Source organism: Salmo trutta, chromosome 2 (genome assembly GCF_901001165.1).
Source record: "Salmo trutta chromosome 2, fSalTru1.1, whole genome shotgun sequence".
Classification (NCBI taxonomy): domain Eukaryota; kingdom Metazoa; phylum Chordata; class Actinopteri; order Salmoniformes; family Salmonidae; genus Salmo; species Salmo trutta.
This window is the reverse complement of record NC_042958.1, coordinates 13047690-13065277: the sequence shown is the minus strand read 5'-3', so window position 1 is coordinate 13065277 and position 17588 is coordinate 13047690. Positions and strand designations below refer to the sequence as shown.

The 17588-nt window shown below is 41.2% G+C and overlaps 2 protein-coding genes across 5 annotated transcripts; both read right to left on the bottom strand.

Moving 5' to 3' along the window:
* Nucleotides 1–202: 202 nt before the first annotated feature.
* LOC115150846 (protein phosphatase 1 regulatory subunit 42) lies at nt 203–9821 on the bottom strand. Of its 4 annotated transcripts, none has more exons than XM_029694579.1 (9): nt 9728–9821; nt 8209–8447; nt 6383–6573; nt 5704–5842; nt 4055–4171; nt 1873–1990; nt 1414–1545; nt 1016–1154; nt 203–386 (listed from the first exon to the last, which is right to left on the bottom strand). In XM_029694579.1, the coding sequence occupies exons 2-9, from the start codon at nt 8338–8340 to the stop codon at nt 308–310; spliced, it is 1047 nt and encodes a 348-aa protein (XP_029550439.1). In that variant the 5' UTR covers nt 8341–8447; nt 9728–9821; the 3' UTR covers nt 203–307. The 4 variants fall into 4 exon arrangements, with proteins under 4 accessions (XP_029550439.1, XP_029550448.1, XP_029550456.1 ...); XM_029694588.1 differs by having other exon boundaries at nt 1016–1151; XM_029694596.1 differs by having other exon boundaries at nt 6383–6549.
* A 3050-nt stretch (nt 9822–12871) lies between these two features.
* Nucleotides 12872–17285, bottom strand: LOC115150842 (COP9 signalosome complex subunit 5). The gene is made up of 8 exons (XM_029694566.1): nt 16942–17285; nt 16444–16678; nt 16181–16309; nt 15670–15735; nt 15223–15308; nt 14843–14954; nt 13834–13982; nt 12872–13129 (listed from the first exon to the last, which is right to left on the bottom strand). The coding sequence occupies exons 1-8, from the start codon at nt 17076–17078 to the stop codon at nt 13039–13041; spliced, it is 1005 nt and encodes a 334-aa protein (XP_029550426.1). The 5' UTR covers nt 17079–17285; the 3' UTR covers nt 12872–13038.
* Between the last annotated feature and the right edge of the window lie 303 nt (nt 17286–17588).

Sequence of the window (17588 nt, the reverse complement as noted above, 5' to 3'; positions counted from 1 at the left end):
GGGTCACCAGAGTGAATGTGTGTGTGTGTGTGTGTGTGTGTGTGTTAGAGGGTCACCAGAGTGAATGTGTGTGTGTGTGTGTGTGTGTGTTAGAGGGTCACCAGAGTGAATGTGTGTGTGTGTGTGTGTGTTAGAGGGTCACCAGAGTGTATGTGTGTGTGTGTGTGTGTGTGTGTTAGAGGGTCACCAGAGTGAATGTGTGTGTGTGTGTGTTAGAGGGTCACCAGAGTGAATGTGTGTGTGTGTGTGTGTGTGTGTTAGAGGGTCACCAGAGTGAATGTGTGTTAGCAGAGCTGGCATGTCCGTCTCACAGGCCGCAGACTTTAGCATTGTCGGCCACATCACTAAGCAGCCCCGCACTCACTGGGATCTTCACATTCCGTGGCCTGGGAGAACAGAGAGAGAGCTGACTAGTAAGTGATTATCAGCCTCGTCATACTTCATATTTGAGTGGTATGAAAAAGTAGAAAGCAATATATGTAAATTGGCTATTAAAGAGAAAGCCCTGAATGAACTGTTCATATGATACTGATGGTCAACACCAGGCCGACAGCAGGGAAGGCAACTATTTATTTGCATGAAAAGAAAGAAGAGCATTTGACTAATTAATAGCAGGCCATTCCTCAAGCATGTATATACAAATGGAAGGAAACAAGCAGTTAAGTTAAACGTCTTGATGTTAAAACCACTTATTTCAACTAAATACACGTATTTTATTCAAACTGAGATACAATATACATTTGCCTCTAATTTTGGTCTGAATTAAAGAATAAATGAATCAATTATCCGACATGGGTGGAAGAGCCACTGTATTCTAAATCTGTCATATTGAAAAGTCTAAAAACACTGAATGCTTCTTTTGTGTCCCATATGGATGTATTAAGACTGTCTGTAACAATACATGAGCAAATAAAACATTTTGTATTGATTGTACTGGTGACAGGCATTGATGATATCTTGATGTGAAAACCTTTGCTGCTGCACTGGGTGATAGGACTATAGATTGTTACGGCACCTCATTGCTGCGCTGTCCAGTTGTGAGTGTTCTGAGCGGACCTTCCTGCTGGGTCTCCCACACCCCGGAGGATTCCTCTTTCCCAGGATGTTGGCGTAGTTATATTTGGATGAAGGATGGGGGCCCATGTGGAAGTCTGCTGCAACACAAACAAAGCGAGTCATTCAAAGCAAGTCATACACACACCTTGTCACAGTTCTAACGATGCTTCGGACATACAGACAGCAGGACCAGAGTAGGGAGAGCGTTGTTGACCTTGGAGCAAAGTTTGTGAGGCTGTAATATGGGATATGCACATTTGTAAAGTGCAAAGTGAGTCTCTTTCAAAATATTTCTTAGATATTTGTATATGTCTCTAGCAGAATGATGTAAAAATAGATAACAGTACATTATCGTACCAGTAAAGGGATCTGTGATCTGGCCGGTCATAATTCTTTCATCTTTCAGTTTTTTCTTGGCGTCTTTCGACGCTTTCCAGTTAATCAGGAACTGCCTGGACAACTCATTAATTTCCTTCCCATCAAGTTCGTCTACAAAAACAACATTATCATCGTCTACAAAAACAACATTATCATCGTCTACAAAAACAACATTATCATCGTCTACAAAAACAACATTATCATCGTCTACAAAAACAACATTATCATCGTCTACAAAAACAACATTATCATCGTCTACAAAAACAACATTATCATCGTCTACAATTAAATTAGGTCCTGTGTGTTATAGAGGTGATATATTTTCTGTAATCGTAGAGAATTACGTAAAAGACATTAGTTATTGAAACATCATATAATGTGAAATGCATAATACATTTCCTATGATCATTAGGTGGATGTACACAACTATTTTCTCACTCAGGCATTTGCACACAGTTATCAGCCTGTCTCTGTACTTGGGTTTGTGGCACACAGGATTTCCACTCAAATCCATTCGATGCAGCTGAGGCCATTGGCTGAACACCAACTCTAAGTCCTAAATAGAATACAAGAAAAATACAGAGAAACTTACGTTTTACATACTGTACTTACAAATGTAAAGATGTCGGACACTATATTGCAGAGTCTCTGTACAGTCTTTACATGACAAAGTGTAGGAAACAAAATGGCACTTTAACCTTTGAGGAAGTGAAAATGGAGCACTCTATAGTATCCATTTATAATGCGTCTACGGACTGTACTTTCGACAATGGGTGGCAGCATAGCCTAGTGGTTAGAGTGTTGGACTAGTAACCGAAAGGTTGCAAGTTCAAATCCCTGAGCTAACAAGGTACAGATCTGTCGTTCTACCCCTGAACAAGGCAGTTAACCCACTGTTCCTAGGCCGTCATTGAAAATAAGAATTTGTTCTTAACTGACTTGCCTAGTTAAATAAAGGTAAAATGAATAAGATGTCATATAATTAATGTAATCAAACAAACCACTCTCCAGTGGTAAAATCATACTATCAACTAAAAAATCTAATACATAATTCAAAGGTAGCACTGCCAAGGGAAAAGGTGTAAACAACACATCAGCAGTTTAACAAAACAATTAAACAATGGTGTTGTGTGACTAACAAGTTTTTCCTGCGGGCGCCTTCCACCGGCTCCTCTAGCGTGTTGCCTGTCCTGCAATGTATGTTTATCTAAAGGCACATTAATCCAAGCCTGGAAATATGTATACTCTCTGGACGCGCTCTGATTGTTCATTGCCTTCCTGTCTCGGCCAAAGCGCTTCCACTTTTCCAGCCCGCGCTGCAATCAGTTCAGAGGGGACCCCTTCGGCGCGGCGCGCTCCCAGGCTTTGATAAATGATCGTGTCAGGGCTGTCACTCACAAGGGCCTTTGCGAGGAGCGGCTCAGCGCCAAATTGCATCCCCTGCGGGAGCGCGGAGTCTAGAGCAGCCCGGACTGGACGAGCACTGCACGGCGCTAAACTGCTGGGCCCTGGTTTCTCACTGGACTTAATGATAGGCCAGTTATGAACCTGTATTTGACCAGCGATTAAATTAGTCCGTCCTCTCTGGTCCTCTCTGCCCCGTGCCGTGTGAATGGCCTCGGTAGATACCAGCCCATTTGTCACCCTGGCTGACTGCCTGTCATAATATATTTTAAAAATCTATAATGCTTCCTCTGGATTCTGACCACACTGGGTTGAAGGCGGGATTGATCCTTCACGGTCCTGTCTTTGCAGGATCAATAATGGAAGAGGGGTTGTATAAATTAAAGGAGATATCCAATAAACATGAGAACATGAGAGCTCCCTCTGACACATGTACAGTAATTACCTGCAAAAGGTTGCTCTGCTCAGTGGAATATCATTGTGTTGAGTGCCAATGTTACCCACGCTAACGGTGTGCTTCAATGCTGTGTCCCAAAGTGACATTATAGCATGGATGAAGAGACATCCTTTTAAAAAGAGTTCAACCATCTAGCCTTTCAGATCCATAGAGAGAGAAAAAGTATTTTCCTCAGAAGTGGAGTCACAGGAACGCACAGCAGGTCGTTTTTCAAGGTCAACACAGCGAACAGAAACCATATCTCTGCTTCAAATGAATCTCCCATCAAGTTTAGTGGTGCTGCTAGGGAGGAGGTATCAAATGCTGTACTCACAGAGAAAGAGGAAAAATCAGCCTCCAAAGGAAGGAGAGAAACTTGCGCTTGTTTAAAGCTGTCAGCGAAGGCAGTCCTAGGGGACTAGGCCGCTGATTTGTTGAATAATTCTAACCTTGTGTGAGTTGCAGAGACTGTGAACCTCTGGCGGGATTTGCAGGATTTGGTTCTTTAGCACCCTGCTCTCCATATCATTTCACACATCACTTACAGAGGGCAGCGTTGCTATGTTCATGTTACCCTGATCTGCTTATAGTCAGCGTGTTGATTTGAATACACCACGGCACACATCGTTTCTGTGATGTGGTGTGGGTTCTTTTTCGATCGCACGGTACGCTCACAGTTTACACTTTTGTCACGTAGGGTAAGAGTAGAGTAAGTAGTAACTGGTATTAGCTAACTCCATCAGTAGCAGTGCTTTTATGAGGAAACGTAGGAGCTCTTACCTGCATGTCCTGTAGCTGGTTGTCAGCAGCAAAGAAATGTGTGAGTTTCTTTAGAATGGCGAGATCTCTGACATCATCTATGTTGTTCTTATTGATATTCAAGACACCTAGAGATTCCTGCAAAGATAAGTGAAACATTTGAAAAACTACTTGAATAATATTTACAACCAGTATATATTATTGTCCCTTGAGTACGCCTGTAAAATGGTTCTATAATGGTTCTATTAAATACTGCTATTGAAATTTGATATTCGTCTTAGTTTCAGTTCCTTTAACTAGAGCTGTTGATTAAAAGCGGGAGATTTTACATTTGCACTGCAATTTCTTTAATTATCAAAATAAACAAGAATGTGAGATTTGCAGTTTGTTTACCCAGGGCCCGAGGAGTAAACAGCCATGGTTGATCTGTGAGACCAGAAAGTGCCACAGAGCTCTCTTTGACATCATCAAACCCAGCACAATACCGCTTTTACAGGGACCACTGGCCTTATGGAAATCTGAGAGACCTTTGCCAGACAAGCACATAATGCAGGTTGTGAACATATATGGTCTTATTGCTGAAGAGGGTGGAAATTATGAGGTTACCAATACAGAGCAACATGAGATCAATGGTGGAATCCTGGTGCATAACTTGCATTTCAGTTGTCAATTGTGGTGTGAAATGAGCTGAAACAATCTCCTTTACTATAGGATGTGGTTGGTGATGTAGTTGGTGTGTCTGCATACTAGGTTGGTCTTGCTCCTAACAGAAGTCGGCTAGGCGAAGCGAACGTCTATGCCTCGCATACTCCCTTAAAAATACATTTGCTTGAAAAACAACAAAAAAGTGCCAATATTACTTTTTGTCCCTCTTGAGATGGCCTAGCAACAATATACAGCTACACTTCCTCAAAATAGTCAGAATCGATCTAAGATAAATCAAGGAATCTGTCTTAGTCGCGCAACTTTTCATCTAAGATGTTCGGTGCAGTATTTCTCAAGTGAAAAAGTGTGCATGAAAACTAGTAATCTCTCGTTGAACGACAACAAACACGTAATTGAAAAATCCCTACTGTTGCCCAATGTCACGTCCTGACCCTTGTAAGAGGTCATTTTCCATAGTAGAGTGGTCAGTGCGTGACAGGGGGGTGTTTTGGGTGGTTTTGGTTTTCTGTTTCTATGTGGGGTGTTCTAGATTTCTATTTTTATGTTTTTGTTTTCTATGTTTTGGCCAGGTATGGTTTCCAATCAGAGGCAGCTGTCTATCGTTGTCTCTGATTGGAAGCCATACTTAGGCAGCCTGTTTTTCATGTGTGGGTGTGGGTAGTTGTTTTCCGTTTTGTCAAGTGTACCTAACGGAACTGTTGTCGGTCGTTTGTTGTTTTGTTGAAGTGTTTTTCATTAAAGAAAAGAATGAGCACTATACACGCTGCGCCTTGGTCTCCTTTAGACAACCCTCGTTACACCCAATCACCAACGAAGGGGCGTAGACTTCGGCTACCGAACTTTGGCTTGCCTCAATAAAAAATGTTGTGTGCTCGAACAGCCGAAAAAACCCTGCCAAATGCTGCCGAACACAAAAACTAACACAAATGTCACAAAATGTATTTAGAATATATGCGCACACTGTTTAGACTGGGAAGCATACAGTAAGTTTTAGTATGTCTTACAGCGAGGGAGAGGAGAGTCCTGGGGTCAAAGAGCAGCTTCTCTCCACTGGGGAGTCTCTGGCCCTCCATGTGGAGCTCCTTTAGCTCCCCCAGCTCCTCTAACCTCTCCACCACCGTGATGCTGTTTCCCCCCAGGTACCTGATGTGGCACAGAGAGAGACACACACACACAAACGTAAGAGATATACACGCATGCACGCCAAGACAAAAACACGGGCGAATGGAGAAACATGGACACATGCACACAGACAGTCATAGACAGTTGAATATATCTCCAAAGTTTTACCACAGACATCATACATTTAAAGGGATACTTTGGGATTTTGTCAATTAAGCACTTTATCTACTTCCCCAGATATAGATTAACTTCTGGATTTTACCTTTTCGTCCAGTATGAAGGAATTTAGAGTTATTTTCACGAGCCAATGCTAAGTAGCGTTAGCGCAGTGACTGGAAGTCTACAGGAACAGCTAGCATGTTAGCTGTTGCCATAGACTTCCAGTCATTGCGCTAACACTAGTTAGAAATTGTGCTAACGCCAGTTAGCAACTTCCTTCAAACTGCACGCAGAGACATAAAAATGGTATCATCGAGTTCATCTATCGCCAGGGAAGTAGATAACGGGCTTCATTGCCAAAATCTCTAAGTATCCATTTAAACTGGACAAGCTCCTACTCACAGTTTGGAGAGCTTCTGCAGGCTGGAGAGGTTATCTATATGAGTGATGTTGTTGTTCTGCATGTATAGGTGAGTGAGGTTGGAGGCAAAACCCAGGTTGCAGATCTGGCTAATCTGATTGTCGTACAGATAGAGGACTGTGAGGTTTCTGCACATGGAGAGATCGTCCTGCAACAAACAAAGTAGATATCCCTACTAGGGACGCACGATATATCGGTAAGCATATTGGAAACGGACGATATTAGCTAAAAATGCCAACATCGGCCCGATGTCTAGTTTAACGCCGATGTGCAAAACCGATGTCAAAGCTAACGTGCATACCCATATAACATAGGTAAATGACGGAATGACTTGAAAATAAAGGAGAGCCGCACACTCTTAGAGCTCAGATGCAAAAATGTAATGTCCAATGTTTCGACAGGCAAGCTGTCTTCATCAGGGTACCAAGCTGTCCTTTATTTTCAAGGTTTCCACTCCACTAGCCAGCACCACGCTAGCACCATGCGTTTCTTTTTCCTCTGGATGACGTAATGACGCCACAAAAAATACACAGCGCTACTCAGAACAAAAGCAGAAAAATACTAAGCGCACACTTCCAACAACTAAACAAGTTCAAGTTCAGCAGTCATTTGAAAGACTACGAACATTTCAGCGAGACAACTCAAAGATGAAATCCATTAACGCCAACATAACGGAATTCATTGCCCTTGACAATCAACCGTTCTCTGTCGTGGATGATGTTGGCTTTCGCTGACTGGTCGAGCACTTCGAGCCCAATACCAAGTAGCCGCTATTTTTCAGATGTTGCCCTACCAGAGTTACACAGTATTGTTGAAACGCACATCTATGAGCTACTTGCTATGGGCGTCACTGCTATTACCTTCACAACTGACATTTGGATCAGCGATGGCAGCCCCATGAGCATGCTGAGTCTGACAGCACAGTGGGTCGACGAGGATTTCGAACCGAGGAGAGCCGTATTGCATGCTCAAGAATGTGCTGGTTCTCATTCCGCTGCTGCCATTTGAATGACATTTGGGAACATATTTAAAACTTGGAAACATGAACACACTCCTAACGCCATTTGAACAACTGAGTCGTGAAATAAGATAACCCTTTGTCATGGCACTGAAACGCCTGCTCAACAAAGCTGCAGACAGACCGTGGGCTTAACTTTACAAAAGTACTCAAGGCTGTGAACAAGCGATTCGGTGGTATTCTCTCTGAGCCTCTTTACTGTGTCGCCACCATGCTCGATGCTAGGTACAAGGACCGCTACTTCGATGCAGACAAGAAACATGGTTTACGTGAAATGTTACAGACACAGCTGGACAAGATGGAAATGGACACAGTGACAGTGCGCACTGAGGAAGAGAGGCCACGTAGAGAGCTGAAACTTCACTGCTTGACATGTATGATGAAATCCTGGTTGAGAATGAAACAACTGAACAAATTAACAACTAAACCGCACAGCAAGTAAGTGAAAGAAATAGGTTTTGATCATGTTTTACTGGTAATGGGACATACGTAAATGCCAACAAAATAACTTTTTGGTCAGTGTGTGTATGTGTGTGTGTGTGTGTGTGTGGGTGTGTTTGTGTTTCAACTATTTAACTGTACTAGAATGCTTAAAAGGCCTCTAAAAATGTTTATATTGGTTATCAGTATCGTTTTTTTGTCAAGGAAAATATTGGATATCGGTATCGGCCAAAAATGTCATATCGGTGCATCCCTAATCCCTACCATTAGAAGCTAAGAGAGAGAAGCACAGAAACAAAACATAGCTAACATATATTAATTTAGTATGTCTTGTGATATCGTACTTACAATGTCCTCTATGTTCCTGTTGGAGAAGTTCAGGTGAGTGAGTTTCTTGAGGTACGTTGGGAGGGAGTAACTTCTCTTGTTTTTGAAATGGTTGCTGGATTTGGCAATCAGATCCATGTTGAGGCGGACCATGATGGCTTGTCACAGACACTGCTTCAGAGTGGATCCTTTCCAGCTTCAGCCAAGCGCTCACAGAACAACCACCAGAAACATCTGAACAAGGGAAACGCATGAACTAGCTGTAAAGAGACGAGTCAGAAGGAAAATACATGTCATTGGAGTTATGCCACAGAAAATGTTTGTCCTTTTCAAAAATATATATTTTCTTAATGAAATATTTGTGATATTAGGTGCTCATTGAAGTAAAGTGGAATATAGCTATGCCTAAATTAAACTGAATGTGTATAAAAGGAAGCTGATAGCATTTGTCAGTCAGCACCGGTAACTGCTGCTAAAAGCATTAGCTGGTCATTTTTATTCTCACAACTGGCTTTACACCAGAAATGAAGGATGAGAGGTGCAAAAGTGGGATGGGCACTCAATTTGTGGTAATTAGGTCCATCTATTCCCCAAGCAGGCCTTCTATTCCCCAAGCAGGCCTTCTATTCCTCAAGCAGGCCATCTATTCCCCAAGCAGGCCTTCTATTCCTCAAGCAGGCCATCTATTCCCCAAGCAGGCCATCTATTCCTCAAGCAGGCCATCTATTCCTCAAGCAGGCCATCTATTCCTCAAGGTGTCCATCTATTCCTCAAGCAGGCCATCTAAACAAGACTTTATTCCTTTTCCTCTCTGCCTCAGTTCCAGTGGTATGCACATATGCCTCAGTTCCTGTGGTATGCACATATGCCTCAGTTCCAGTGGTATGCACACATGCCTCAGTTCCAGTGGTATGTACACATGCCTCAGTTCCAGTGGTATGCACACATGCCCCAGTTCCAGTGGTATGCACACATGCCTCAGTTCCTGTGGTATGCACACATGCCTCAGTTCCAGTGGTATGCACACATGCCTCAGTTCCAGTGGTATGCACACATGCCTCAGTTCCAGTGGTATGCACACATGCCTCAGTTCCAGTGGTATGCACACACTTCTGTTGAGAGAGAAATACACGCACACACAGATCTGAATGTGACAGCAAATCTTTTCTAAACTTGATCTCTGGGCATGAGGCTGAGTTGACATGGAGAGCCCCTGATCGATTGAGATGAGATCTCCACTGTGCAGCTGCAAGGTCAGTGAAGCCCTCGGGACTGGACGGACAGCAGTTAATCACGTTCAAAACAACTGACACAAGCAGCAGTTAACTTACAGGATAAACACAAAGCCACATACATAAATGCTCTGTAGCAACTAACGTTAGCTAACTAGCTAACTATTACTACTACTGTTACTAGTACTGTAGATAACGGTAGACATAAACAACAAACTAGCAAGGCAACTAACTTTAGCCTTTCAACAACGCTGTCAGCGCTAGCCAGACAAAAAATAGGCTTTCAAAGTACATACAAAGCTACCTACCACTGTAGAATATGCACTTGTCCTTGTAATTTGATGATAAAAGAGACTAATGCTAAAGATGCGGGGTGAGATGAGGTGAAAGTTTACACTCGTGTGTGGATATCCTTGTTGGGAATGGTTGCCATGGCAACAACACAGATGAGCGTGCAGAAAGGACTGCGCAGCTCATCTGCATACTTTCCTATGCAATAAAAATATATTTTATGCAGATACTGTTACTTTCCTTTCTCTACTATATTGGAATAGTAACAGATTGCTTACTAGTACGCTAATTAACAACCACGGATTTATTTGAGTTTTTCGAGCATGAGCTGTTTACAAACTGTGTCAATGGTTTACACAAGTGTCAATCAAATTGTGCACCATGTGCAGTTGCAGTCAGAAAGATAGATTGCTATTCTGCTCATTACTAATTACTTACAATGGTTGCCTGTATACACGCATGTAATTCTTGTCAACGCTCTGTTATAGTTAACTACAAAAACCTTTTTCCCCCGATTATGACAGTTTTGTGAAAAATGACCAAAACACAGGCCGTTATTAATGTGAAAAAAAATTACCGTGCACCAAAACTTGAGGATATAAATTAATTTCCTTTTTCTTATAGTACATTTCAGTTAAAAATGAACCCAAACGTAACTGGATCTAGAACAAACATAGGAATTCACAAAGGAAGTGGTAGATGAATTACATGGCTTTGGCAGAAATTAATTGGCTGTGCAGTGCATTACATTATTGCTGCAGTCAGCATTCAGGTAAGAAAACAAAACATTTCCTTTAGATTGTTCATTTCTCTGTGAACCACAGTTTTTTGCCATTTGTATCTAGATCTTCCAAATTGTTATATATGCATCCAAAATATTTGTGAAATGGATTGCATTTCACACTTAATTACCTTTGGGCTATACTTTTCTGGCTGAGTATATAAAAATAAATATTGGATAAATATAGAGAAAGACAGAATCAAACAAGCTAAATTGCATTCCACTTTTCCTTTCTTCAGAAATAGCCAGAAAAAAATTCCATTCAAACACCATAAATCATGTAGTATTTTATGTACCTTTCTAATGATCAGCTACTTGTGTGGTATTGACCTCTGAAATAAAAACTGTTTTGCCTTTTCAGTGGTGAAATGTAAAACATTTTATGTCCACGATCCAGGATTATATGAGGTCAAAGGTTAAATAAAGATCAAAGAGTGTGGAAGATGTCAAACAGACAGAAAGGCAGACAGACATACACACATAAACAGTAAAACAGAGTGAATTTATTAACCATCTTGCAGCTACCCCTGAGGTCAGGCCTCTATTGCCTGCAAACTTTTACATGAGGTAACCCGACACCATGTTTATCAGTTTCTCCAACTTTCTGGGCTGAATGCTGTCCCACTTCTCCCCTTCTCTCCAGCCAAGATCACATTGCTCCCAGTAATAATGCGTGTAACGCGCCAAGCAGGCCGGGGTCACAGTGCGATTGGCTCAGTGAGTCTCAGCAGTGACCCGTGCATTGTTATATAATGTCAGGGCCCGGGCTTCCTGCGACTGAATGACTTGCCTCCACTTATGCATGCAGAGCACTTGGCAGGGAGGAAATGTAGAGCTATGGGCCCTTATTTCCCCCCAAACATAGCTCCCCTTTAGGGCAACCAGTGAGTTCCAACCCCCTTCACTACACCATGCTTGTTGATCGTGTTCTGAGATCCAAAGTGAACAGAGCCTATAAGGGCCTAGAGATAAATAGCTGTTCATCTTTAGCCTTATCAATCATCTGTTCTCAGAACTAGTTAGTTTTTTAAAACAGGATTACATCACCCCTGTTTATTATTCCAATTAATTTTCAATTAATTCACCAAATTAGGTGGAATTTCACTGTTTCATGGACGATTTGGATAATAGGAAGCATATTTAATGTATGCTTAATGAAAATAAATGTAACTTACATTGCAATAGTATTGAATGCTTGGCTTTCATTGGAATTCACATTTACTAGTTTCCACTGTTGCATAGAAATGTTCATCTGGTGTTGATCATAAGATTTACATGCAGGCCTAAGTCCAATGCGTTCAGTACGGAACACTGGTTTTATATTTAAATGATAAATTTACAAACCTTGCATTAGGTAAAACCATTACTAAGAAAGTACATTCCATATACTCGTAGAGCATCTAGCCATAACAGTATTTAGCTCTTTCAGTAACAGTACTGTAAGGCACTTAAAGGTTTGGCAAAACCACTAGCTACAGTGGATTCAATGGACCATGTGAGGGGAAAGCCAATTGTTTACTCTTGTTAATTCCAAAATTCACAAATTGCATTAAACACTATTAAATAAGTTTCCTCTTTCTGAAACACCACATTAGGACACACACCTCACCAACTAAAATGATGTAAAAAGAAAATCATTACAAGAATTTGTGCCAAAGCCCATGTACATGACAAAATGCAGACCCATTCAATGTGCCCCAAATATGGTTCCGTGCCTCTGCAATGCTGCATCAAAAATATACATTCCACCAGTACAATACTACAAGAAAAAAGTATTATTACATGAAACTGTGCCAGGGCTGCTGTGTGTAAGGAAAGGCAGACTGAGTGTCTGCTTCGATGAAGAGCAGACGGGTTGTGTGAATAGACTCGTGTGCACGGCTCCTGTTTCTGTGCTGCAGCGCAGCTTGACGACTCCGTCACCCTGAAGGACTGTGTACCATTGAGACAACCTGCACCAAGAGCCACTCCACGGTGATATCTCGACCATGCCAGCCTGTGTTTACGTTTGAGCCGATGCAGCGGCTTGAGTTTGTTGTTCCATTATGTAATGCTATGATTGGCCAGAGTTGAAATGACTGGCTAACTGGTTGTAGATTTTGTAATGGAGAAATATATAACCATGGTCTTTGTTAAAGTGTTAGGTTGTACTCTACTCCAGCCAATGCCAAACAGCCATGGGACATGACAATACAACAGCACTGTGTCATGCTGAACCCAATGGAGCATACCGTTCAAATGTCTGCAAGCATTCAAAAAGAAATCTACATTATTTAGTGTACGCTTAATGAAAAGCAATTCAGTTAAAACAATATGGTTCATCAACCTCAGGAATACTTCACTGAAAACTTTAGTCAAGGAAATAAATCTCGAACGTAGATAGACTTTAAACACCACTATTTATTTACGTACACACATAAGTTGAGATCAATCATTCACTAACTTTCTTCAGATAACAAGTGACAGATCATTCTGCTAACAAGAATCTAAATGCTAAACATACAGAGTAATACACACTGGGTGAACTCGACTTGGGCCGTTTCGGACTTAGTTGGCAGACGTGTTGATTTGATTGAAGAGTTTATCCTTGATGACTTGAGACATCAGACCATGGATCGCCTCAATGGTCGTCTTGCAGCTAGAATAGCCAGGGGAAAAAGGGAAAGTGAAGTTTTGCTCTGGACATGAAGAGATCACAGAGATGACCTATCAATCAACAGACCGGTCAGATTAATAAACAGACAGGTGTTGCATTCATGGGAGAAACTCAAGAAATCCCAGCTATTGTATAAATAAGCAGATATTGATTAGTTAGGTAGGACATGCCACCAGCTAAAAAAGTAACTAATCATTCTTATCACATCTACACACAAATAATGTGTGATCAAAATGGTTACAAAACATATTGTAATAATAGGGATATTGGATAACTTAAAGGCCTAAGCAGACCAGAGATTTAGATTTTCCATTGATGGCGTTCATTAGACAATAACATAAGACAGATTAATGACAATTGATTTCACTTTGTCAGCCGTTTATTTCACTACTGTGGAGTTTAACAGCATCTCAAATTGGTTTACAGTTTTCAATAATATCAGCAATCATCAAAGTAACAGTGAATGAGGAATTATCAACAATCCAGTCAGTCAGTCAGTCAATACCTCCGCCTAAACAAAACATACGGTGATGTATGCTTCTATGTCAACAAAATATTGACCATGACAATATTAGAGAATCACGCTATGAATCAATCACTAAATAACCCGAGGTCTGGTACTGAATGCCAAATCAATAAGTTAGCCAAAATGCCTAATAAACATTATCTAAACTGTGTTGCCTTACCTGTCTCGTGTAGCTTTGGCCAGTTTGTCCTCAGACTTCCTGTCGTGTGTGTCCAGGCCCAGCATGAAGCTTCCTCTTCCCAGCTGAGCCTCCGACTGCTCCAGCTTCTCAGACAGGTCAAACACCTGGCCTGTGGTGTATTCTGAATTCTGCAGACACATGGTCACACACATTGGATTATGTACCTATACGTTATAATGTCATGTAGCATGATCAGACGAAAGTATACAATTAAGTTAATCAAAGTGCGTGGAAGCAGTAGCTTATATACTGGTCCGTGTGTGGGCTTTCTTTCCACACACACACACCTTTACCAGGGAGAAAGTTCATGCACATTTTCACCACCACCTATTTTCTTCACCGCTACTGAGACATTCAATACAAGTATGCCGAACTTGATAAAGGCTTAAATGGCTTGCCAAGTCGCCGTGAAAAGGGTTCGTGAAAAGGTTTGCCTAAGGTGAGGCCGTGTTTCCACGGAGCAGGTAATTAGGAGACAATGACAGGGGCCCAGACTGTGGTAACAGTGTAGTCACTGACAAAGCCCTTCGCCAATGGAGCAGCCAATTCCTGACAACTAGTCAATCCATCTTAATCCAGAATGCCCAGAGTGCACTGTTTGGATAGTCTGCTGCCTTTAGACTGTTTAGCCAGAGCGGCGGCATCCACAATGGGAATTCACTGGGGCTTTCAATCTCTAGAATGTACTGGCAATGAGGGAGATGATCCATAGTGAACCACAGTGACATTGTGTCACATCTCCAACGCATGGATTATTTGTTTGCAGGTTAACGTGGTGGCCTCAGTCATATTAATTAATGTTTGTAAATCTGTTTACAGACTTAAACTAAATGGCTATTAATAACAATCTAAATAAACAGAGGGATTTTTATTCATATGCAAGACCTCTACTTCAGCTGACCCTTGATTCTGCATTGAATTGTTAGATATCTCATTGTAAAGTGTTCTTGAACATTGCTTGATATAGAGTTGTATTCCAAACACTTACCGTCAGAAGACTTGAAGAGCTCAGAGTGTTGACCCAGTATTTATTCCAGAGGAGCTCCAGTAATTTCCGGTCGAGGGAAGACTTGAAATAAGTCACCTCCAGGGCATAATACCTAAACAAACAAAACCCCACGGCACTTAGTGAATAATTACACAATGTCAATTAAATGAACAATATATTACCTTTTTATTTACCACAGTGTTACTAAGGCATTATTAAAACATAATAACTTGAACTTGTGTTATAGGCTACATCAACCTAAACACATGTTTTTATTTGAAGTAACTTGTCATGTTTATACATAGACAATTTGCAAGATGATGCTTAAGATTATGTGTGTGCCTAAACATTCTGGCAGTTAAATGTCGAACAGGACTCACTGTTTGCAGTGCACACCGAAGTCTTCAATCTTGTTCAGGGGAATGGTCTGATACTCAGAGGGTCCTTCATCAGGAGGTTTGTAACCCTGAAAACACAGACAATTATTAGACTCATTGATAAATTGATATTTAGAGAGAGGAAAGGTGGTCTTAAAATATTTGCCCAATTTGAGAGAGACACTCAGCTATCCATTAAGGAATTAGCCAATTAAGGAATGGAGACAATTAACACAAGATTGACAATTAATCTCTAATATTATTTATTATAGATACAAGAAAATCTTAAAAATAAGTGTTCCATGTTGTATGGGTAATAAATACTGTACAAAAATGATATATTATGTATTTATGATTGGAATATTTTTTGCAGTAATTTTGTACTCAACTTGTCTAATGTAATACAGCTAAAGACTGAAATAATTGCAATAAACACATTTTACTCCTTACTTTGGGATATGTTCTGAAGGCGCCAAGATTGACTTTCCCTGCAGATATGGTGCGAGTGGGGTCAATCTGGGAGGGAAACAGATACAGTAGAACAGGAAAATGCATTCTGAGGTCAGAGTCTCTAGAGATCACCCCAAGCCGGCCACCAGGTGTGAAGTTTTTTTCTTAACTACTGCTGCCAGTGTATTCAAAGTACACACTTAATTACCCTATGCCCTTGGGATTGGAGCACTGCGAATCCAATCAAGTGCAAATAACATCTACAGTTACAAAAGACAAATATTTGCCCGTGCCTCTTGGTGAATGACTACCATACATCAACAACCACTAAAGGGATGCCTAAACCTGATTGCACCCCTATCAGTTACTCATGCATGACTTTGTACCTGCAAATTCAAAAAGAAAACCAAAGTACTGTATTTAGGAAAGCAAATGGAAATTCAAACATGGGTATTTCGCAGGTATTGAGCTATTGAACTATGGGCTAAGGTTTATCTTTCACTGTACTCACCACCACTGCCACGAAGGGCTCTTGAAACTGCTGGTTGAGCATCTGAGTGCTGACATCGATACCTGACAACCAGCAACCGTAGCCTGGATGACTGTGGTACCAGCCAATGGCGTTCTCCAGCCGACCAACCTGACAGTTCACAAATGGCATGTTACCCTTGTGATAAACAGTTCTCACTAAAGTATCATATGTTTTATCAATCCTTTTCTGCAACATTGAGGACGAAAAACATGTCCCTCCCTTCCAGGAGTCAGTCATATTACCTGTTTGGCATTCTCAATGTAGGCAGCCATGTATTCATAAGCCGCAGCCTGCGCGTTGACCCGGGTCTCTGTGCCCTCCACTGGTAAGGCAAAGCTGTCCATGATGTTCATGGTCTCCCCGTCCACTTTCCCCAGCATCAGTCCCATCACCTCTAGGTTGCCCCCGGACCTGGCGTGCATCACCATTTTCAGCAGCGCCAGAGCAGATATCTTGCAGTACTTAAAGTATTGATGACTACGGGACAGCAATCATAGTAGTGTGAATTATACATAAGGAATAATGACATGCATTTGTTACTGCCAGTTCAGCTAGCTAACTAGCTAGCTAGCATTAGCAGCTAGCTAGCAATGTAGGGAGAATTGCCATTGTTGAAATGCTAACTAGCTAGCCAATTTAGCTAGCAGCTAGCTGGTCAAGCTACGTTAACTCAGTCCAACAATTAACTAGCAAACAGTTGCAAAGAAAAGCAACTGACAATCTATAAAATGTATACTTACTCCTTTGTCCATGGCTTCGCAGCAAGGATTTCTTGTTGTTGTTTTTTGTCATATTTATAGATTTCATCTATGCTCTGAACTTCCTGCATACTGTTTTGTAGCTCCCATGTTTTCTGTGCCATGCTACTCCCTGCCATTTTGACAAACTAGTTCCACTACCTCTCTAAAATATAAAGTAATACTAGAGAAAAAAGGTAGATAGAACTAGAGTGCTATCAAACGCTGAATAAAAAACCTCTAGCTAGCTAATTATAACATAATAAAAACCGGTATCCCTTGCTCATCTACTTGTTCAGGGAGCCATGACACTGGTCTGTACCATGCTGTGGGAAAGGAGGACATACACGTTTTAAAATATAAAATATTAGGTGAACGTATTATTTTTGTTCAATTCATGACTATAGCTACATAGAAAACGATCATATTAACCCAGAAATGCATGACATTTAAGAAATAAACTCATGATTTTATTCACCAACAGCTCAAAAAAACACCCATTGACGTGATGGTTTAGTCCAAACAACCCAGCAGACGACGTGATACAAATCGAAATACTGACATCTTCTGGGGAATGTTTGAAATGCAGACGCTTTTTACTGATTTCTTCTTTAGAAACAAAGTAATTAGTACATTTCATTTAGATTTGA

What these genes read in the sequence shown, in the direction of transcription:
- LOC115150846 (XM_029694579.1), bottom strand. Translation starts at nt 8,340, where the DNA reads ATGGTCCGCCTCAACATGGATCTGATTGCCAAATCCAGCAACCATTTC. An exon ending in GGACTCTCCTCTCCCTCGCT is followed by an intron (nt 4,172 to 5,703) that starts GTAAGACATACT and finishes TTATCTTTGCAG; the next exon opens with GAATCTCTAGGTGTCTTGAA. An exon ending in AACTGTGTGCAAATGCCTGA is followed by an intron (nt 1,546 to 1,872) that starts GTGAGAAAATAG and finishes TTGTTTTTGTAG; the next exon opens with ACGAACTTGATGGGAAGGAA.
- LOC115150842 (XM_029694566.1), bottom strand. Translation starts at nt 17,078, where the DNA reads ATGGCAGGGAGTAGCATGGCACAGAAAACATGGGAGCTACAAAACAGT. An exon ending in AGCCCTTCGTGGCAGTGGTG is followed by an intron (nt 15,736 to 16,180) that starts GTGAGTACAGTG and finishes TTTCCCTCCCAG; the next exon opens with ATTGACCCCACTCGCACCAT. An exon ending in TTCGGTGTGCACTGCAAACA is followed by an intron (nt 14,955 to 15,222) that starts GTGAGTCCTGTT and finishes TTGTTTGTTTAG; the next exon opens with GTATTATGCCCTGGAGGTGA.